The 18,755-nt window shown below is 42.2% G+C and overlaps 1 protein-coding gene across 1 annotated transcript in view; it reads left to right on the top strand.

Annotated features, from left to right (window-relative positions):
* FBN1 (fibrillin 1) overlaps positions 1-18,755 on the top strand; it is a 239,417-nt gene that overhangs the window by 149,611 nt on the left and 71,051 nt on the right. Inside the window, exons 22-31 of the mRNA XM_074366079.1 lie at positions 163-213; positions 1,844-1,969; positions 4,054-4,281; positions 5,971-6,096; positions 6,233-6,361; positions 7,405-7,530; positions 7,817-7,942; positions 9,100-9,222; positions 10,350-10,475; positions 12,472-12,597. Coding sequence (XP_074222180.1) covers positions 163-213; positions 1,844-1,969; positions 4,054-4,281; positions 5,971-6,096; positions 6,233-6,361; positions 7,405-7,530; positions 7,817-7,942; positions 9,100-9,222; positions 10,350-10,475; positions 12,472-12,597 — 1,287 coding nt within the window. The remainder of the gene's footprint in view (positions 1-162; positions 214-1,843; positions 1,970-4,053; positions 4,282-5,970; positions 6,097-6,232; positions 6,362-7,404; positions 7,531-7,816; positions 7,943-9,099; positions 9,223-10,349; positions 10,476-12,471; positions 12,598-18,755) is intronic.

The following is an 18,755-nucleotide window of genomic DNA, read 5'->3' as shown; positions in this document are numbered from 1 at the left end:
ATGCAATCTCAGAAACACTTTGTTGTCTCAGACTTGTTCATAGCAATAAAAGCGAATTCCTGTTACAGGTCCTCTCTCGTGTTTCTTATCCCATGTCACACAAAGTCTGGGTATTGTTATCTCAGATTTGTTTTTTTGCTTTTTGTTTGTTTTCTTGTGCAGATCCCATATGCGGTAAAGGCTATTCACGAATTAAAGGAACACAGTGTGAAGGTATTTATGATTATTTATAAACCATAAATCACTGTGTGCGTGAAGAATGCTTGTATTAACTTGGATTGGATAAAGCTGTCATGTAACTTCCTGGTGAGAAATATGCAGCAGGGAAAAAAAAAATGATGAAAACTGACGAACAGAACAGACGTTAATTTCACAAGCGTATCTGCTAAGCGTGTAAGCAGATCACTACAGCCACAGGGCAGGGTGGCTGGAAATGCTTTAGGCTAAGCCCAGTTTCAGGTGACGGCCCTTTCAAAATACTATCTATGAAGAAGACGAGAAAGGAAGCTTTTGAGGAGGCTATGAGATTTGTATGTTTCTTGGCTTGTCCTGGTTTGTTGCTGTTTGTGTGTTTGTTTCACGGTCATGGATGATGAGAAAGGGACGCTCTTTTGCCTCGTTTTTGAAAGTCTACGTGGATTCTCTCCAGTTTGCTGTGATTCTTTCTTGCGGTGTCCCAGATAGACATAGGTCAGGGTGACTAACACAACCTGACATGACACAGCAGCTGAAAAATTTTAAAAACAGCAATTAGTCCCATATGTGGAATGAAGTGAAGTTTCTTTCCCTAAAATAAAGAGGAACACTATAACCCCCACCCAAGTTCTTGCTTTCCAAATGATGACTGAATCCTTTGGCCTTTCTCTGGTCCAGACCCATTGTTAATAACTTATCTGACCTCAGCAGCACATTTTGGTATACAAGTGGCCAGAACAAAATCAAAACGAAACCCCGAAAGGTAAATATCCCCCTCCCCATTTATTTCTCTCATAAGGAAAGATTTAGCATTTTTCCCTCAACATCCCCGACTGGGAAAGTTATTTCTTCTAAGTAGAGACATAGTGTGTATGAGTTTCTTGACTAATGCTCCCCTTTTTCGTAAGTAAGTGCCTTTCTTCGGATTAACTTGATAAGTGAGTATTTTTCCCAAAGAAGTGCAGAGAACATAATGTTCTCCAATAAGCACGCTGGGAAGGACTGGTACGTTTGAGACAGATGCGATGAATGATGAGTGAATGAGCATGAGCCTATTCCACCTCTCCCCAGCTCCAGCTGGGACCACCAAGGCTCTGATGGAACAGCCCAAGACCACTGCTGAGATAGGACTAGATACAAACTTTCTTGGGACTTCTCAGCATTTCTCAAAGGAGACTCTTGACTGGCCCCACACATTCCTCAGTGGTGGATTTTTTTTCTCTGATCAGCTTTAAGCTGTTTTCTTCTTTGCTAGTTTGAAAGACCAAGTTTCGGTTTCTCTGCTTACTTCCAGCCATCTGATCTCATAAAGCTAATTATTTAGCCCCAGGATCCTTACCTGAGACGTCTCCAGTACCCAGCCCTGTTCCCAAGAACTCGCACCAGCTCCCTGTCTTTACAACTCAAACATTACTCCCTGAGACTAATGGAGAAACTCTGTTATCTTTGGTAACAGGTGGGCTAGGTCTAGCTGCTTTCCAAACATCCCAAAAACTCAACATGAATTATTTGGAGGCAAACTAGTTTTATAGACATATCAGGTTCATAGTAGCCTTTTCAGTTGTGAGAATAATACGACTCCACGAGTGGAATAAAGTAGAATGATGTTATACAGATACGTTAACTTCATGCCTTTTTTCCTCCATAGATATAGATGAATGTGAAGTGTTCCCGGGAGTATGCAAAAATGGCTTATGTGTTAACTCTAAGGGATCATTTAAATGTCAGTGTCCCAGTGGGATGACTTTGGATGCCACGGGGAGGATCTGCCTAGGTAAAGACTGAGCTCATTACTTTTCTTTTTTAATTTGTTTTTTCTTTTTGTTGTTGTTGTTTTGTGTGTGGGTGGAGGGGGGAGGTTATTAGATTTATTTATTTATTTAATGGAGTTGCTGGGGATTGAGCCCAGGACCTCATGCATGCTAAGCATGTGCTCTACCACTGAGCTATATACCCTCCCCACCGTGAGCTCATTACTTTTCTTTTTATTTGTTAATTTTTTTTAGGGGGGATGTAATTAAGTTTGTTTATTTACTTTTTAAAGGAGTGAATGGGGATTGAACCCAGGATCATTACTTTTCTAATGAACATTTCTTAATGATCATTAAAAACTCAGTTAACAAGGTAGATCTGAGTTCTTGGTTCCAACTGTAGAAACACGTGTCCCAAATTCAGCATTTCTGTCAGGCTTCATGGTGGTTCCCTTGACAAATAGCCTTCCTAACTCAGCACTTTGCTTATTCTTTATAAAAAAGAGTACAGAATATGTCAGTGAAGAGAAACTTTACTTCTTTATTGATACATAACTATGCGTTAAATCACTACCATCACAGTTATTATTCTGGAGCTCTTAAATCTGTCCCCCATTTGTAATGAACACAGATAGAGTACTAGGTGATTGATGAGAAGAACATTTTTTGCTGAGTTGGAAACTGTAGCCCCTGCTTGCTAGGCATGCGTGCCATTAGCCAGAAGGACAGGTCCCTGCAGGAAGTTCTTGTGGGTATCAGGAGTGAAGAGTGTCACAGCCCTGAGGAGTGAACCTGAGGGAACAAGGGCTGTTACAGACACCAGTCATGGCGAGATCCTCTGTGACAACTGCTAGAACCCAAGGGACAGTGATACGGAAGCTACTGAACACCAGACCCTGAGTTCTTAGAAAGCTGCGCTGTGGACTCACGGTGGCAGCAGTTTTGAGATCCTACAGTCATGCTTGTGGGGTCTTGGGCTTATTCTGGGGTTACCACTGTGGCTTCCGACTGCCGGGAATATGTCATTTGGATCACTGGCTTCTGAGTCTGTGACTCTGGAAGTGATGCTCAGCCACATGGTGCGTCTGAACCTGTATGACACTGAAGAGCATCTTCAGAGAAGGACCAGTGTAAGTGGCTGAAAGAGGGGCAGGCAGTTAAGGGATTTGGATCCTTTATGAATTAGGGTTAATCAGCCTTAAACTATGGAACTTTATGGTTTATGATGTAAGCAATAGTAAAAGATAGAAGAGCTGGAATTCAGAGGCTGGAGTCCTTTCGTGACTCCGCGTGTCAGTCAGTACCATTCTGAGTCTTAGTTTCGTTGTTTAGGAGAGATCAGCATTTGACGAGCACCTTCTTCCAGGTTCTTCCATTGAAAGATGCTTCAGTGTTTCATTTAGGATTCATTTTGAAATGAGTCATCTTTATAGAGACAGCCTGAATGTGCTGTTGCTCAGAAGCCTTCAGAAGCTTTTTAACATTAAAGGAAGCTCAGGCTCCCCCGCGTATTCAGGGGAATGTGCACATAAGCACACGTCAGGGTGAAAAAAGAACTTGAGAAGAGCCGTGAATGGCTTTTCTTTGCCGTGCTTCCCCTTCAACCGCGAGCAGGGCAGTCCTCATTCCGGAGTTTACCCTTCCACCTCTCGGGAGAGGAAGTTCGTCTGAGCTGAAGGTGCTGGAGTCAGCTGAGGTGTGCTTTCCGCTAGGGAGGGGCCGTCAAGACACCCTGGGGTGCGTGCATGGTCTGTGCAGGGGAAGGCAGCTCCCCAAAGGCCAGGGTAGGGTTTCTCAGGATGCTGCTCCTCAGGTAGCATTAGCAGAAAATGCCTCACGCTGAAAGGATACTTTGCACGACCGGAGGTGCAGATAAATCCGAGCTGCTGGAGAGAGTCTTTATGAGGAGGGAAGGCCCCCCGACAAAGCCGAGGTTCCTTTTGAGGGAGAAGAGTTCATTGCAGTCAGTAAGTTCACAGGAAGCTATTATGTGTACGGTGCTTCGCCTAGCACGACGGGGGCAGTGGGGGGCAGCGGAGGCAGGGCGGCTCTGCTCTCCTCAGCCTCCCCCCCCCCCCCCCCCCCCCCGTTCCCGTCCCCCTGGCAGATATCCGCCTGGAGACCTGCTTCCTGAGGTACGAGGACGAGGAGTGCACCCTGCCCGTGGTCGGCCGCCACCGCATGGACGCCTGCTGCTGCTCCGTTGGGGCCGCCTGGGGCACCGACGAGTGTGAGGAGTGTCCCGTGAAAAACACGCCCGAGTACGACGAGCTGTGCCCCAGAGGGTCCGGCTTCGCCACCAAAGAAATTACAAATGGAAAACCTTTCTTCAAAGGTGGGTGGTCTCAGTGGTTGATGGCTCCTCTCTTAGATCCACCCAGGGTGCATGTGCACGAGCCCAGAGTCCCACTGACAGAATTATCATCAGTCTGATCACCCCTTGATCACCTTAGTTATGTGTTCTTTGCTTTGTGCATTTTACACAGTGAGGTGTTCACCCTGTCACAAGTTTTCTTTTTCTACATCTCAGGACTTCTGAGGTCACTTGGTTCTCCCATCTGGTCACTATTAAGTGTTAAAGTAGATTTTAATACTACCCGAATGCTAAGCATAAATGAAAGAAAGACCTTCCTGGAAAAATTTGCAGCCAGCAGCTAACGCCCTAGATGTAAACTCTGTCTGCTGACCTGAAGCATCCACGTCACTGTGGCCACCTGAGCACAGATAATGGCACGACAAACCCAGCGGCAGGTCCTCTTTGTCCAAATACAGCCTCTTTGTGACAGACACACTCCAGTGACGTAACGCTATTTCACATTTCGTTTTACTGTGCTCTAATATAAAACCCATGTAAAAAAATAAGAAGTTACAGATTTAATCTAATTCCAAAATTGAGTTAACTTCTTATGCACAATGATACAGAACTTGTTTACTTTGGCCCATGGAAAAAGCATACTTGGCGTACTCAGGATTCCAATTATTCAGGGAGGCCCAGCTTATGTTCCCAGTATATATAGTTTTCTGTTGGTTGCCCATTGTGATTGGACCTATTTATTATACTAACAACTAAATGAACTTCTAGAAATGGGAAATGAGTATAGAAATGTCACGTAATTAACCTTACGTAAAAAAGACATTTTTATATAGACTTTTTTTTTTTCTACTGAGTATTTGGTTCAAGAAGCCCTGGTTAAAACTGTACCATCTAGAGAGACAGCTTCTAGCTTCTCTTAAGTAAGTTCAGAGGAACCTGAATGATTTGCTTCCAAAGGCTGTGGCAATCCATTGCTGCAGAAGGACTGGACGGTCTTGAGGTTTGATCTGCCAGTTCTGTCTCTCCTGACATTTGGTGAAAACGAACTTGTGTGTCTTGAGCTCTTGCTCTTGCTTTGGAAAGGCCCCTATAAGGGGAAATTCCAATCACATGTTACATATGCAGTCTCTATGTGTACAAGAACTCTTTTAATTACATTAATGAAACCTTCATATTAATTGAGAAAATATTTTAAAGTAGCATACATTATTTGAGAAAATGTTTTAAATGGTATACACTGTTTGCAAATAGTTTAAATTATAAATGGTATCTCCTTTGAAATTCCAATAATTTAGATATAAAAAAAGCATCAAAAAGTACAAATAAATATCTCATTCCACTGCATACTCAACTGGTTGCTGTGGGGCAATATATTTGAAAATCTCCACGCTTTTAAGTATAGATGCTTGTGGTTTAGAATTTTCATTCTTTCCTTCAGCAAATAGTTCAGTGTTTGGTGTGCTGGGCGCTAGAAGTCCAAGTAAACAGGCTCTTTACTTCTTTAATAATACTTCCTAAAATGTAATAGTTTAAAAATCTAGAACTGTTTACAAAGTCCTGTTTCTCATGGATCAGCACACATTTTTTTCTCCAATAAGTATTACCACGTCCTTCAGTGAAGACCCTCTAACTTGCTGGGTATAAAATGGGGCCTTGGGAACTCCTAATTGGTTGCTTCTGAACTTTCCCCACGTTTTCTTTTTCATGAAGATATCAACGAGTGCAAGATGATCCCCAACCTCTGCACCCATGGCAAGTGCAGAAACACCATCGGCAGCTTCAAGTGCAGGTGTGACAGTGGCTTTGCTCTGGATTCTGAAGAGAGGAACTGCACAGGTCAGTGAAGGGGCTCTCCCCTGGGGGGACGCCCTTGGGAACTCTTTGTCTTTAACATGTTGCCACAAGAAGTAAAGCTACCCTGGCACTCATTTGCTGCCACTTACTGCCTTTTTTTTTTTTTTTTTTTTTGCAGACATTGACGAATGCCGCATATCTCCAGACCTCTGTGGCCGAGGCCAGTGCGTGAACACCCCAGGGGACTTTGAATGCAAGTGCGATGAAGGCTATGAAAGCGGATTCATGATGATGAAGAACTGCATGGGTGAGCGTGGGGCCATTCCATCGCACAGCACAGGAAAGAAAGATTCCAAGAAGCTTTGGTGACTCACCGCCTGTGCCCCAGGTTCTTCCTGCTCCCCCAGTGCGCTGGTCTCCTGACCAGTGAGTCAGGGACTGGTCTGTGGCAGACAGAAACTGACATGTGGAAGGAATGCGGGAATTCGTGCTGTGGGGCGGTGGGGAGCCTCAGACACCAGTCATGGCTCCCTGAGAAGTGAGTCTAACGCTTGGAATAGACACCCCAGGCACGAAAGAACAATCCAAACTTAAGCTGTGTTGGGGGTCACATACGAGGGTTTCTGTTCATCATTTCTAGAAAAGGAGATTGATTAAGATAGTTGCATTAGATCATGTTCCCTAGAAACAAGCCTGAGGTGGGGATTTTTTTTCTCTCTCATTTTTTAAATTGAAGTATAGTTGATTTACAATATATTAGTTTCTGGTGTATAGCATAGTGCTTCAGGTATACATAGGTGTGTATATACATATATATATGTATTCTTTTTCATATTCTTTTTCATTACAGATTACTACAAGCCATTGAATTTAGTTCCCTGTGCTATACAGTAGGACCTTGGGGTTTATCTATTCTGTATATAGTAGAGATGGGAATATTTTTCGAGGGTGTACTCTTAGGAGGAACCCGTAAGGAAGTGAGGAAAGCAGCTTAGGGCAGGGGAAGAAGAGAAGCAAATTGTTCAGCTGCACTTTAGCTTCACCCAGATCCCACAGAGGCCTTGGAGTGTGAATGGCACCAAGGTTGTCCCGCCTTGGGGCGAGGAGGCCGAGATTTCCTACTGCCACGTCAGCTCAATCAGCTATCGGCCATGGGCAGCCCCCAGCATGGGAAGGGGGACGTAGCCTCTCACCTGAGTGAGGTGGACAGCAGTTCTCCAAGAGGGGAGCCTGTGATCCAGCCAGGACTCTCAGCACCCGGGTGGTGGGCAGTGAGCGCGCCAGCCTGGTCACGGGGACCTGGGCAGGACGCCACCCGCACCTCTAACAGGGGTCGCTTCCATTTCGCAGATATCGATGAGTGTCAGAGAGACCCTCTGCTGTGCCGAGGAGGCGTTTGCCTAAACACTGAGGGAAGTTACCGCTGTGAATGTCCTTCTGGTCATCAGCTGTCCCCCAACATCTCAGCGTGTATAGGTAAGGAGGAAGCCACTTACCTGTCATCGGTCGTTCAGCCTGCATCTCTGCCAGAGTCAGAGGCTTATGGCTGGAGGCTTATGCTATTCTTGTTTTCCTTTTTCTTAAATTTTTTGGGTTTTTTTTTTTTTTTTTGGTTTGTTTTCATTGTTATTTTTAGGTGGGAGGGGTTGGGGAGGTAATTAGGTTTATTTATTTATTTATTTTTAAAATGAAGGTACTGGGGATGGACGCAGGCTCTAGCCCTGAGCTGTACCCTCCCCCGCTATTCTTGTTTTCTAAACAGACATCAACGAGTGCGAGCTGAGCGCGCACCTCTGCCCGCACGGCCGCTGCGTCAACCTCATCGGGAAGTACCAGTGTGCCTGCAACCCCGGCTACCACTCCACCCCGGACAGGCTCTTCTGTGTTGGTAAGCTCTCTGTTTTGTGCTGTTTCTTATTTTCTAAAACAGTCAAGCAATCTTCTCTGAGTTCTGTTTCCATCACTAGTTACTTAATCTTTCCTGTTTTCCTGGAGGTAAAATTCTCCTCTGAGTGGCTTGCAGTCTTTGGGTCTCACCTCCCTTGTCTGTTTAAAGAATGAGTTCGATGAGAGCTGTGGGATGTTTAGCTCTAGCAAGTATAATTTGACCTGTGCTGCTTTGAATAGTGAACAGTAGCTTTGTTTCCACAAGTGCACGCTGATTAACAGCCACCTGAGATGAATGCAGCATGGTGAGTGTCTTGAGAGAGATAATAAAGCACAGGGTGTGATTCTTTGCCCTAAGGTGGTTTAGAGCAGCTCAAAGATTCCAAAGAATAATTATTGGGAAGAAGAGCATAGTGTGTTTATAGCTCATAATGCAATAGAGGCCACGTCTGGCGCTCTTTAGAAACTGGGTTTTGTGGCACAAGCACTTTGCTTTGTGGCTGGCTCTTGGGAGGTTTAGTTGTGCTGGGAAGAGTGGCACAGAAAGCCCTGTGGCTTTATTGTGCCCAGAGTCAAAGTGAAACTCTGTAGAAACGGCCAGTTTTTGCCTGATTTGAGGTATACCCTATGTGGAACTGCCAGGTCTCACATGGTTTCCACCCCAAATCATAAATCAGCCCCAGTTCTTCTGAAGCATGGCCCAGGACAACTCAGAGCTCCAACTCTGGTCCTTGAAAAGGACTGCTATCTAGGCCAAACTGAATGTCAAGTTTGTAGCCCAGAAACTTTCATCTGTGTGCCCATTGTTATCACTGAGATGTGTTCTAGCATGCAGCACTTCCCCTGCATGGCACGTGGTACACCATATATTGTGTAATTAATTGTTCATCTGACTCCCTGACTGCCATGTAACCAATATGAAGGCAGGGGGAGTGTCCATCATATCCACTATTAGATTCTCATCTCTAACACATAGTAGGTTTGTAGTTAATATTTGTTGAAGGGACCAAACAATGCAGTGACTTCCCATTGCCCTAGGATGCTTTTGTAATTTTGTATTTTATTTTGTTTCTCCTGAGCCATGCATGCCTGGAAACTTTAAACATGTACCATCATCACAAACACAGAGGAAGGTAATACTGTTTTCCTTTTTCTTAGACATTGATGAATGCAGCATCATGAATGGTGGTTGTGAGACTTTCTGCACAAACTCTGAAGGCAGCTATGAATGTAGCTGTCAGCCGGGATTCGCGCTCATGCCTGACCAGAGGTCATGCACTGGTGAGTAGGTTTGAGCCTCCTGTGAGCTCTCTCGATAACTGGGCCCTAGAGTGGTTCAGGGTCTGGGCTTTGGACTCAGACGGTCCTGAGCTCTGATCTTTGTTTTGTCACACATTTTAGCCGTGTGTCCTTGATTAAGATCCTTGGCGTCAGATCCCTCCTCTATAAAATGGGGTTCAGGTCACCGGTGTGGAAGAGTACGTACAGCCCTTAGCAGAGGACCTGGCGCATGCTCATTAAATGGAATGCGAAATACATTTTCTCCGTGGATCAGAAGTCTGAGGGATCCCATCTTCTGGCCTATTTCAGTGCTACTCAGATGCGTCCCCTGGACCAGCAGAGTCAGCATCACCTGAGAATACGTTAGAGATGCAAAATCTCAGGCCCCACCCCAGACCCACTGAATCCGAAACTCCCGTGGGTGGGTCTCAGTGACTTGCTTTCACAAGCCTTCCAAGTGATTCTGGATGCCTGCTACAATTTGAGAACCGCTGGTCTCATTTATACTTCCTGTTGTATCCCCCTGGGCTAGAAGAGTCATATTGTCAGCGAGAGCTGGGAAATGGGAGAGGGTAACATGCGTTTTAATTTTGGCTCAGGTTAAGAAGAAAACTTAGGTTTAGGAACAAAAATTATATTATTGGACCTAGTAAAAATCTCCCTTAAACACCTTAGATATAAATTTGGCTGTAACAACCAAAGCTTGAAAATAAATATTTTTGCTAAAAATGCACCTGAGTAGATATGCTTATTTCAAGCAATTTTTACCTTAAAGTATCTGTAAAACAGCAGATAGCAGACAGAAAGCATTTAAATCTGGAAATTAGGAAAATAAGGTTCCTAATCATTTTTGGAGGATAAATTGATACGAGAGACAAAAGTGCGAATTAAGTGATTAGTGGTGTGGACCTCCATCCTGAACTCTATATTATACATTTTGAAAACGGTTTTCTCCTTTTTCACTCAGGATCACCTGAGGGGATAATTTATATAACGCTTCATTTGGACTTGACAGCTCGTAGTCTTATGCCAGCAGGCTGAACTTGACTTGGGTCAGTTAACTTCTTCATCACTGATTAATGGAACCAGTGTCAACAACATGCCATTGTTGGTTTTATTCTCTGCAGACATTGATGAGTGTGAAGATAACCCCAACATCTGTGATGGCGGTCAGTGTACAAACATACCTGGAGAGTACAGGTGCTTGTGTTACGATGGCTTCATGGCATCTGAAGACATGAAGACTTGTGTAGGTAAGCAACGAAGACAGAATTTTCCAATTTTTCTGGTTATTTACAAACACTAAAGTTCCATAAAGATTTTGTTTGAGTACTTGATTGAGCCTATGGAAAAAGTAAAGCTGTTTAGGGGCATAGAACTAACATTCCAAAGCCAGCATTCCAAAGAGCAACTTCCTTTTGACTGTGGTGTTATGCTCTTGTCAGATCTATTGTATGGACTGAGCTAACCATTGGGCAGCTCCAGAGGCACATTTCTTTTATGTCTATGCAATATTTCTGTCCTCTTAACCCTCCTTCTGCTCTGACTAGAGTTTAGGCTTTTAAAATGTTTGACGAAAGGCAAGCAAAATTTATTTCTGACAAGAATGCAGTACATTTTAGAACTGATTGATTTGGAGAGTTTCTATTGCTGTCTTCACCTCTGTTAAACTTTTTAATGCAATATCTAATCTACCTTTAATCTCATTCAATATGTTTTTAATCTCAGACATTGTAGTTTTAATCTCTCAAAGTTTGATTTGGGTCTTCTTTCATATCTTCTGTGTCTCTACTTAATATGTCCAGTCATTTCTTTAGCTTTTGAACACATGGACTACAGTTATAATAACTGTTTTAATGTGTTTGTGTACTAATTACATCACCTGTGTCAATTCTGGGCCATTTCAATAAATTGAGCGTCTTTTTTATTATGGGCCATATTCTCCTCCTTCATTGAATGCCTGGTAATTTTTGATTGGATGCCAGACATCTTAAATTTTGCCTTACTAGGTGCTGAATATTTTTGTATTCCCAGGAATATTCTTGAGCTTTATTCTGGAACATAATCAAGTTATTTGGAAACAGATTGATCCTTTCAAAGTCTTGCTGTTAAGCTTCTAAGCAGCAGTTAGGGTAGGGCTAATTTTGCTTTATTACTGAGGCAAGACCCTTCTGGGTACTCTGTTCACTTCTTTGTGAATTATGAGCTTTTGCAGTCTGGCTGGTAGACACAGGCACAATTCCAGGCCTTCTGGGAACTCTGATGATTATTCCTTCTAATTCTTTTGGATGGTATTTCCTCCAGCTTCAGGTAATTTCCTTACATGAACGTACTGTTCACTACTCACCTGAGTGCTTGGCTGGGACCCCCTGCAGATCTTTGGAACTTGCTCTCTCTCTGTATATCTCTTTTTTTGTCCTTTACTCTGCCCTATGAACTCTTGCTGCCTTGGCCTTCCAGGACTTCCAGCTTCATCCCCTCAGCTCACAGACATTGCCTGGTTCCACCTGTCATCCCCTCCCTATCCCATTGCCTTAAAACTCTTCTTGTACAGTCATTTGGGGCATTTGAAGAACTCACCGAGTTTGTTTTCTCTCCCTCAGGGAACACTGTCTTTGTTGCCTATGTTGTCTTTTTGTTGTTGTTATTTAATGTAAGAAGGTAAATTTCCCTATTAATCCGTCTTGGCCAGAAACGAGAGTCTAGAATTGAAACTATTTAAATTATATCACATTTATGTCTTTCAACAACCCTTACTTGAATATTTGTGAAGTCCTAGAAATTAAAGTGAATGTCATTTTAAAAAAGGCTAATTTTTAATTTGGAAAAGAAGTGAAGTTCGTAACTATCTGTGCTAAGACTGCTAGCTCATCTATCTTTTAAAGTATGGAACTAAAATGTTCGCATCATGCAGTCTGAATTAAAATTTTCATCTTGCAGCAGAATATGCTGTTTTAAAAAGTTTTCTAGACTGTCACATTAACAGGCTCTGTGCCCAGCCTAGAGTCAATCAGTTTATTTGATCACTTAACCTCCTGCTTGTGGCCGAGATATAAAGCTAGCCTGCATGGTTAGCCTGCAATATAGAAAGCCAGTGGGAATTGAGATATGTAAATAGACTTTTTTTTTTTTGCATGAAAACACCTCATCTTTTCTATTTATTTGTCATAGTTGCCTTATATCAGGGAGAAAGTTTTCAATGATATCAAACAAATGAGTATATTTATTAATAATATCTGTAATTTACAGATGTCAATGAATGTGACCTGAATCCAAATATCTGCCTGAGTGGAACCTGTGAAAACACTAAAGGCTCATTTATCTGCCACTGTGATATGGGATATTCCGGCAAAAAAGGGAAAACCGGCTGCACAGGTAGGTGTTTTCAAATTGAACAATAAAACCTTACACGGTTAAGAGATTGCTACCATCATTACAGACTGATACAAGTTTAAAACTATTAATATTTTCATTGCATTATAAAGCATTTCCTATAGGATTTTTCATTAACTTAGCCAGTACTTATTTGAAATTTGTCATACTTTGGATTGGATCTAAGCTGAGGTTTTTTATTTTTTTCTTTACCTATGAAAAAAGGCAGATTGGATAAATTATCACTATAAATAACACTATAAATATCAACATTTTTATAAGGTTAAAATAACATTTTCACGTCTTAGTAGTTAACATGCTAATTTCCAAACATTCGTATCCCTTTATTAAAGCAGACCTTTCCCAATAGCCTCCATTGCCAACACCTTCATTTAAGGTCTCATGAGTTAAATTGCTTCTTAAAGAAACATACCCACAGTTCATATAGTTCATCAATTCTCCCCAGTCTTCTAGTCCCTTAAATGAGTGTGCTTTTGATGTATTAAGTTGCTGTAGCCCTAGTAAGTCTTTATTCCTGGGGTTTAGCAAATCTCCTGAAGTGATAATTAAACCATTGATTTTGTTTCTTTAATACCAAACAAAATCAGCATGTAAGAAGGTCTTTTTACAATATTTGTAGGAGATTATTCTATTAAACATCAAATGGCAGAAGTCACTTTGAGTGAATGATATTGTTTTGAAGTGTTTGGTTGATGTTTTCAAACTTGAGGCAGTGATGTTGAGTACATGAAATGATAAAGTTTTACTGAAGTTACCTACAGTAATAAAACAGATCATGGCATACAACATAATTTAAAACTTAATGGCGATCATTGTGAGCTTGAATTAGGTAACTGCATAAGTTCTTTACAAATGACAGACTTTAATTTCAAAAGCCAGTTTGGTGAGCCATTGTGACTTAAAACAAACATTAAAATATTCGCAGATTGGTGACATGGTAAATGTACAGATCCTTTTCTTAATTATATCAATATTTTTCAAGACAGTCCCCCAATATATGTATTATCATTTTAAACTATTCAGTAATGTGAAGTTTCAACCATATAGATATACAGATATCACCAATAAATTACTATTGGTTCAGAATTGACAGATTCTAGCCAAATTGTAAAACGAAGTATGACCCTAGAATGCTTTCATGCTCACTATATTAGTCTTCATGTGAAGCATGACTGGGGTCCATTCTGATAAATGGCACAGAGCTTAAAATCTCAGGTCCTCATGTGACCTCTCGGGTACAAATGATGCTTAGCTCAGCATGTCTGTGGTTCAGGTTTTATTTTTAGCTTCCAGTAAAAATACAGGACTTGGGGGTAAGGGGTGTTGGTCTGGTAGTAATACAGGGGAAGGTAGGGCAGCTTCATATTGTATTTTACCTAAAAGAGGCAAATACCATTGTTTGGCTACTTTGAACTCCCTGAAATTCAACCCAGAGGACCGTGATTCCTATGAAGGGAGAAGCTAATCTAATGGGACAGTCCTCATTCCCTATAAGAAAAAGGTCTCTAGAACTTCATGCTCCAAATTCCAGCTAACAGAGGCGCGGGCAGAGGCTGATTATTTTTAGGCCTCCTACCATGAAGAAAGCTCAAATTTTTGTGCAACATTAATATCAGTTTAGATAAATCAGGTGTAATGTATGTAACACCCTTATATACATGTGCTTGGCATGCAGTAGCTGGTCAGTAAATAGTAGCTATGATTATCATTATAAAATGCAACACACAGACAGAGTGTTTAGAAGTTGTTTTAATTAAAAACATAACCTCCAGTCTAGCAGAATGTTATTTTACTATTTACTGATACGCTTGAAATCAGTTTAAAGAAGGAAACTCTTAGTCTGTGTATTAGAAGGCTTGTTTTCCATAATGGAATTTGCCCGGATACTCAGACTGCACTGAGCTGTGTACTCTGTAGTAGATGAGATGACACCAGTTTTACATTAAGAACAGCAGTCTTTTAGTAAGTCCTGTGAACAGAAACAGAGATTTGAAGTCCAGGAGATATTCTCTGTCTTTTCCCAAGGGGCCAACAGCCCCCTTCCCACTTTTAAATTGTAGCCTGAAATGATTTTTCACTTTCATAAAACCCAGCTAGCATTGTAGTGGGAAGAAGTGAGTTTAGTTTCATGGCCCCTGCGATACCTTAGTGCCATGACAGGTGAAGGTCTCATGTAGACGAGTAGAACTCTGGGTTTGATTCCCAGTTCTTTTCACTGATCCTTGAGCTTGAAGAAATCACCAGGGTGCTCCTTCGTTATGCAAGTGTTCCCCTTGGGTAAGCAGCCCTGCAGTGAAGTGTGGAAGGAGGAGGTGCATTAGGGCAGGAAGAGAAGGAGGTTCTCTGTAAATAGTGTTATTAACAACCAAGGGTATCACATTTGATTGGAAATGACTTACACAAACAGGAATTGGCAGCAAGTTTGGTATACTTAAAAATAAGTTTTCAGAAATCTGAGCCAGTTTTTTTTCTTAATCTCATGTAACTAGGGCTCTTTTAGCCTGCTTCTAGTTTAAAATTAGTGTCACTCACAATTTAGAATCCCATCGGGTTACCTTGGTGATAGTTACGTTAAAGACAAGTGTTTATAATGTCCCAGGCAACTAATGTAAATAGAGATGTGTCTCTTTGCCTAATGGGATAAGCAAGCCTCACAACAAATAACAGTGAAGAACAGACCTGGAATGATGTTTTTGATGACAGACAAAAGAAATACAGCTACATATATTTCCCTACGTATTATATATAATATGTATACAGATGTATACATATACCTATATTTTAATGAGTACCTTGTAAAGGAATGATAAAAATACGTATGCTATTTCAGAGGGAGGAACTTCATCTCATGAGAACTTCAGAAAAAGTCCTCTGGGTTCCATTACAGCTTTGTCTAAATATTTCAGCTCCCTTGTCTTTGCTGATTGTTTCCATTTTAACAAATAAACATGTTGGTTTTTTTTTTTTTTGTCTCCGCAATCACTTTAGTGTTCAGAATCCACCCACTGACTTGCATTCCCAGCCCACACAGATGTTAAGGGTTTCTTTCTGTCTCCTTAAGCTTTATTCAAATCATGGATATGGCTGAAGGGAACATTCAGTTTAATGAAGGGAGAAAGTGTCTTTTCTTGAAACCTAGACCACAGCTCTTCTGTCCTTGGCTTAAGGGGGCTGGATTACGATGCTTCTGTGGCCCACACGTGCAAGGCTTTGGGTGCTCACTCCACATCATTGTAATCAGACAACGAATTGGAAGAAGAAAAACTAGGCTGCCTCTAGGTGCCGTCCCCGGTGGGTCCTGGCTTCCCCAAGCTGATCTGTAAGAACCCAGCTCCCAGCGTGCGCTCCCTCAGACAGTTAGCGAGCAAGGCGTACCGTTAAAATCAAAATGATTTTCAGTTAAAATTGCGGGACTGCCGGGCAGTTTCATTTCCCAAATTTTCTGCTTTCCACGCAAGACGTGTTGCTGGGGTCTTAGTCCACGAAGGAGACTCATACTTCAAAACTGCCAGCACTCAGTGAAAATGTGTGCTTATTCCCCTCCCGCATCTTATCACTGCTAATTGTCCTCCTCTGGCTGTCAGCCTGTGAAAACTCTGTGGGTGGGTGTTCAGTTAAAGCATCTTGGCTCAAATATGGGTTCCAAATTGAGAAATCCAAGTAGCCTTCACATTGGTGTCTCCATTCACTCTAACGCCCGCTTCCCCTGTGCCTCACCAAGGAGATTCCACAGGGTGCCCGCCCTGCGGGACTAGGGTCCTCATGACTGATGCCCAGGTGGCGGGAAGGCAGGTGTTTGTGTGGGTGATACCGCCTCTCCCAACATGGCTGGCAGAGGGGGCCGGAGCGGCTCAGAGCACAAGCTCGTTCTCAGACATCAGACGCAAGTGCGACACACCCAGACCCCATGCGTGGGGTCTGCTCAGACCACACCCTTGCCCTTCCAGAGAGCCATGCAGCTAGACCCTCTGAGTCTTTGTGAGGGAGCTTTGGTGGGGTGAAGGAGGTTGCAGTGTCAGCCCTAAATTTGAATTTCGTTGCTTTTCTTGGCTTGCACTTAATCTTAAAAAGGAATTTTCTGTCTGGAGCAAACTTGTGGGGGAAAGAGAACATTTGTGCAGAAAGAGATGTTCTTGGCAAGCGTGTGCTGTGTTTCCTTCACATTATTGAAGAGTAGAGTGTTTGAATATGTTTGAACACAGTGTTTTTGTTTGCTTGTTTCCCTTATAGCTCAGTTTCCCCTTCTGTTTGCTTTTTATAATGAAGCCCATGTCTGCCATGGAAAGGATTAGTGAATGATAGTTGGTGTATATATATGCATGCGCACGCGCGCGCGCGTGCACACACACACACACACACACACACACACACACAGATGCAGAAACCTTTTATTCAGAGATGCCTTTGCACTTTATGACCAAGTCTTTCTATTCACTTGTAACATACAGGTAGTGTAAGCCATTGAGATGACTTATGCAAACAGTCACAAAATGGGGAACTGAATGTTGGCTCCTGGGTTACTCTCTCATGCTGTCCCAAAGCCCACAAGACATGGCCTCTTGCAAATATAATTTCTTTTCACTCTGAAAACGTTATGATAAAACTGCAAATATTTACTTGAATTAGAAATTTATATTAGCATATTATTAATGATAACAAAAAGGAGGGAGACTCTCCTTTAAAAGAAAAAGTTCTTAATTGCAAGATTAAATATGGAAGGTAAAAAATCCCCAGGAAGATATGAGTACCTTTGGTCATTAGAAAATTGAAAAGACAAAGATAACAGGATTACTAGATTGACAGGCAATGATCATCTCTGAAAAACTGGACTCCGTAGAAAAGATTAGTGAATATTTCTATAAATTTGCTAATACTCACCGAGATTTTGAAAGGAGGACTTCCAAGGATTTATTCTGAGCAGGACTTGGAATAAAGTCCTGTTGTGACTAAAGAAATCAACCTGGTTAGGCAGCTGTGGCCCAAGATCAAGAACACCGGGCAGGGGACAGGGAAACTGAGTTCCAGGTGTTCCTGTGCCTTGAGGGACCTCTGTTTCCTCCTCTGAGAAACTGAGGCTTGGGAAAGTCAAATTCTTTACATTTCAGAAAATTCCGTGATTCTGTAGCATCTGGAGATCTCAGTACTTAGGCAATTGAAGCTCATTGTTTCTAACTCAGAGATCATGACAAATAAAGGAGGGACACGAGGCAGGACACTGCAAAAGTGGTGGTTTGCATCATTAACTCTGAGGGGAGTGATTATCCGAGGAGGAGAGAAGTGTCCGCCGCCCTCCTTTGGAGCTCTTAGGTCAGGCTTACTTTCTTGAATTCTGTGCCCGTTTCCCGCTATTATCCCCGGGTCGGCCTTCCTCCTCATTTCCTTGGAATGTGCCGGGCTCAATTAGTCAGTTGGTTAAAGCTCCCAGTCACAAGTTTAAAGCTGCCTGGTATGTGCCTGCCTTGACCTGGCCTTAATAACTCAATAGGTCTGTGCGGCTGCCAAGGTTACATTAAAATTCACCTATACAACACGCTGGAGCTGTAAGAACATTCTTCCAGGCATGTTTTCATTTCATAATTATTAGTGATCTTACTAAATGTTTTTATAGGAAAGATGTCATTATTTTATTTTGTGTTTGCTCTGGAAGTTGTAAAAGAAACCAAAGATCTCAGGACCATTTCAGAACTTCAGATGGAACATTTGGCAAACAGCGTGTTCCAAACACTTTCAAATCATTTAATTGGGCTTCTTAAGTAAACAAAAGGGTAAACATAAGTTGCTTGCCCAGTTTCTTTTTCATGCCACTATTCAAGTGATCACTGAAAATTCCTGCAACATTGCACATGCCAAGGTTTGCCTTCCTAACCTAAGTTTTGTGTTAGATGTTGGCTTCCACGTAGAATTGTTGTTGCCATACCTGGGAGTTCTTGTTCTTAGTTAATGAAAAGGTTGATTATGAGGTTAAGTGCCTGTCTTTCATTATATAATGGATTAATTTTGGGAAATAAGGGTCTGGTACCAATTTCAGTTATGATCACTGACTCACTATCTTACAATTCAACTTAATTCTGACCACTGTCTACCTGGGAGTAGTGCCAGATCCCACAGGTTAAGGGCTCAGTCCCATAGAATTGTCCTCA

The sequence above is a fragment of the Camelus bactrianus genome, chromosome 6 (genome assembly GCF_048773025.1).
Source record: "Camelus bactrianus isolate YW-2024 breed Bactrian camel chromosome 6, ASM4877302v1, whole genome shotgun sequence".
Classification (NCBI taxonomy): domain Eukaryota; kingdom Metazoa; phylum Chordata; class Mammalia; order Artiodactyla; family Camelidae; genus Camelus; species Camelus bactrianus.
Note: the sequence above shows the minus strand (reverse complement) of the source record. Positions and strands in the feature narration are given on the sequence as shown.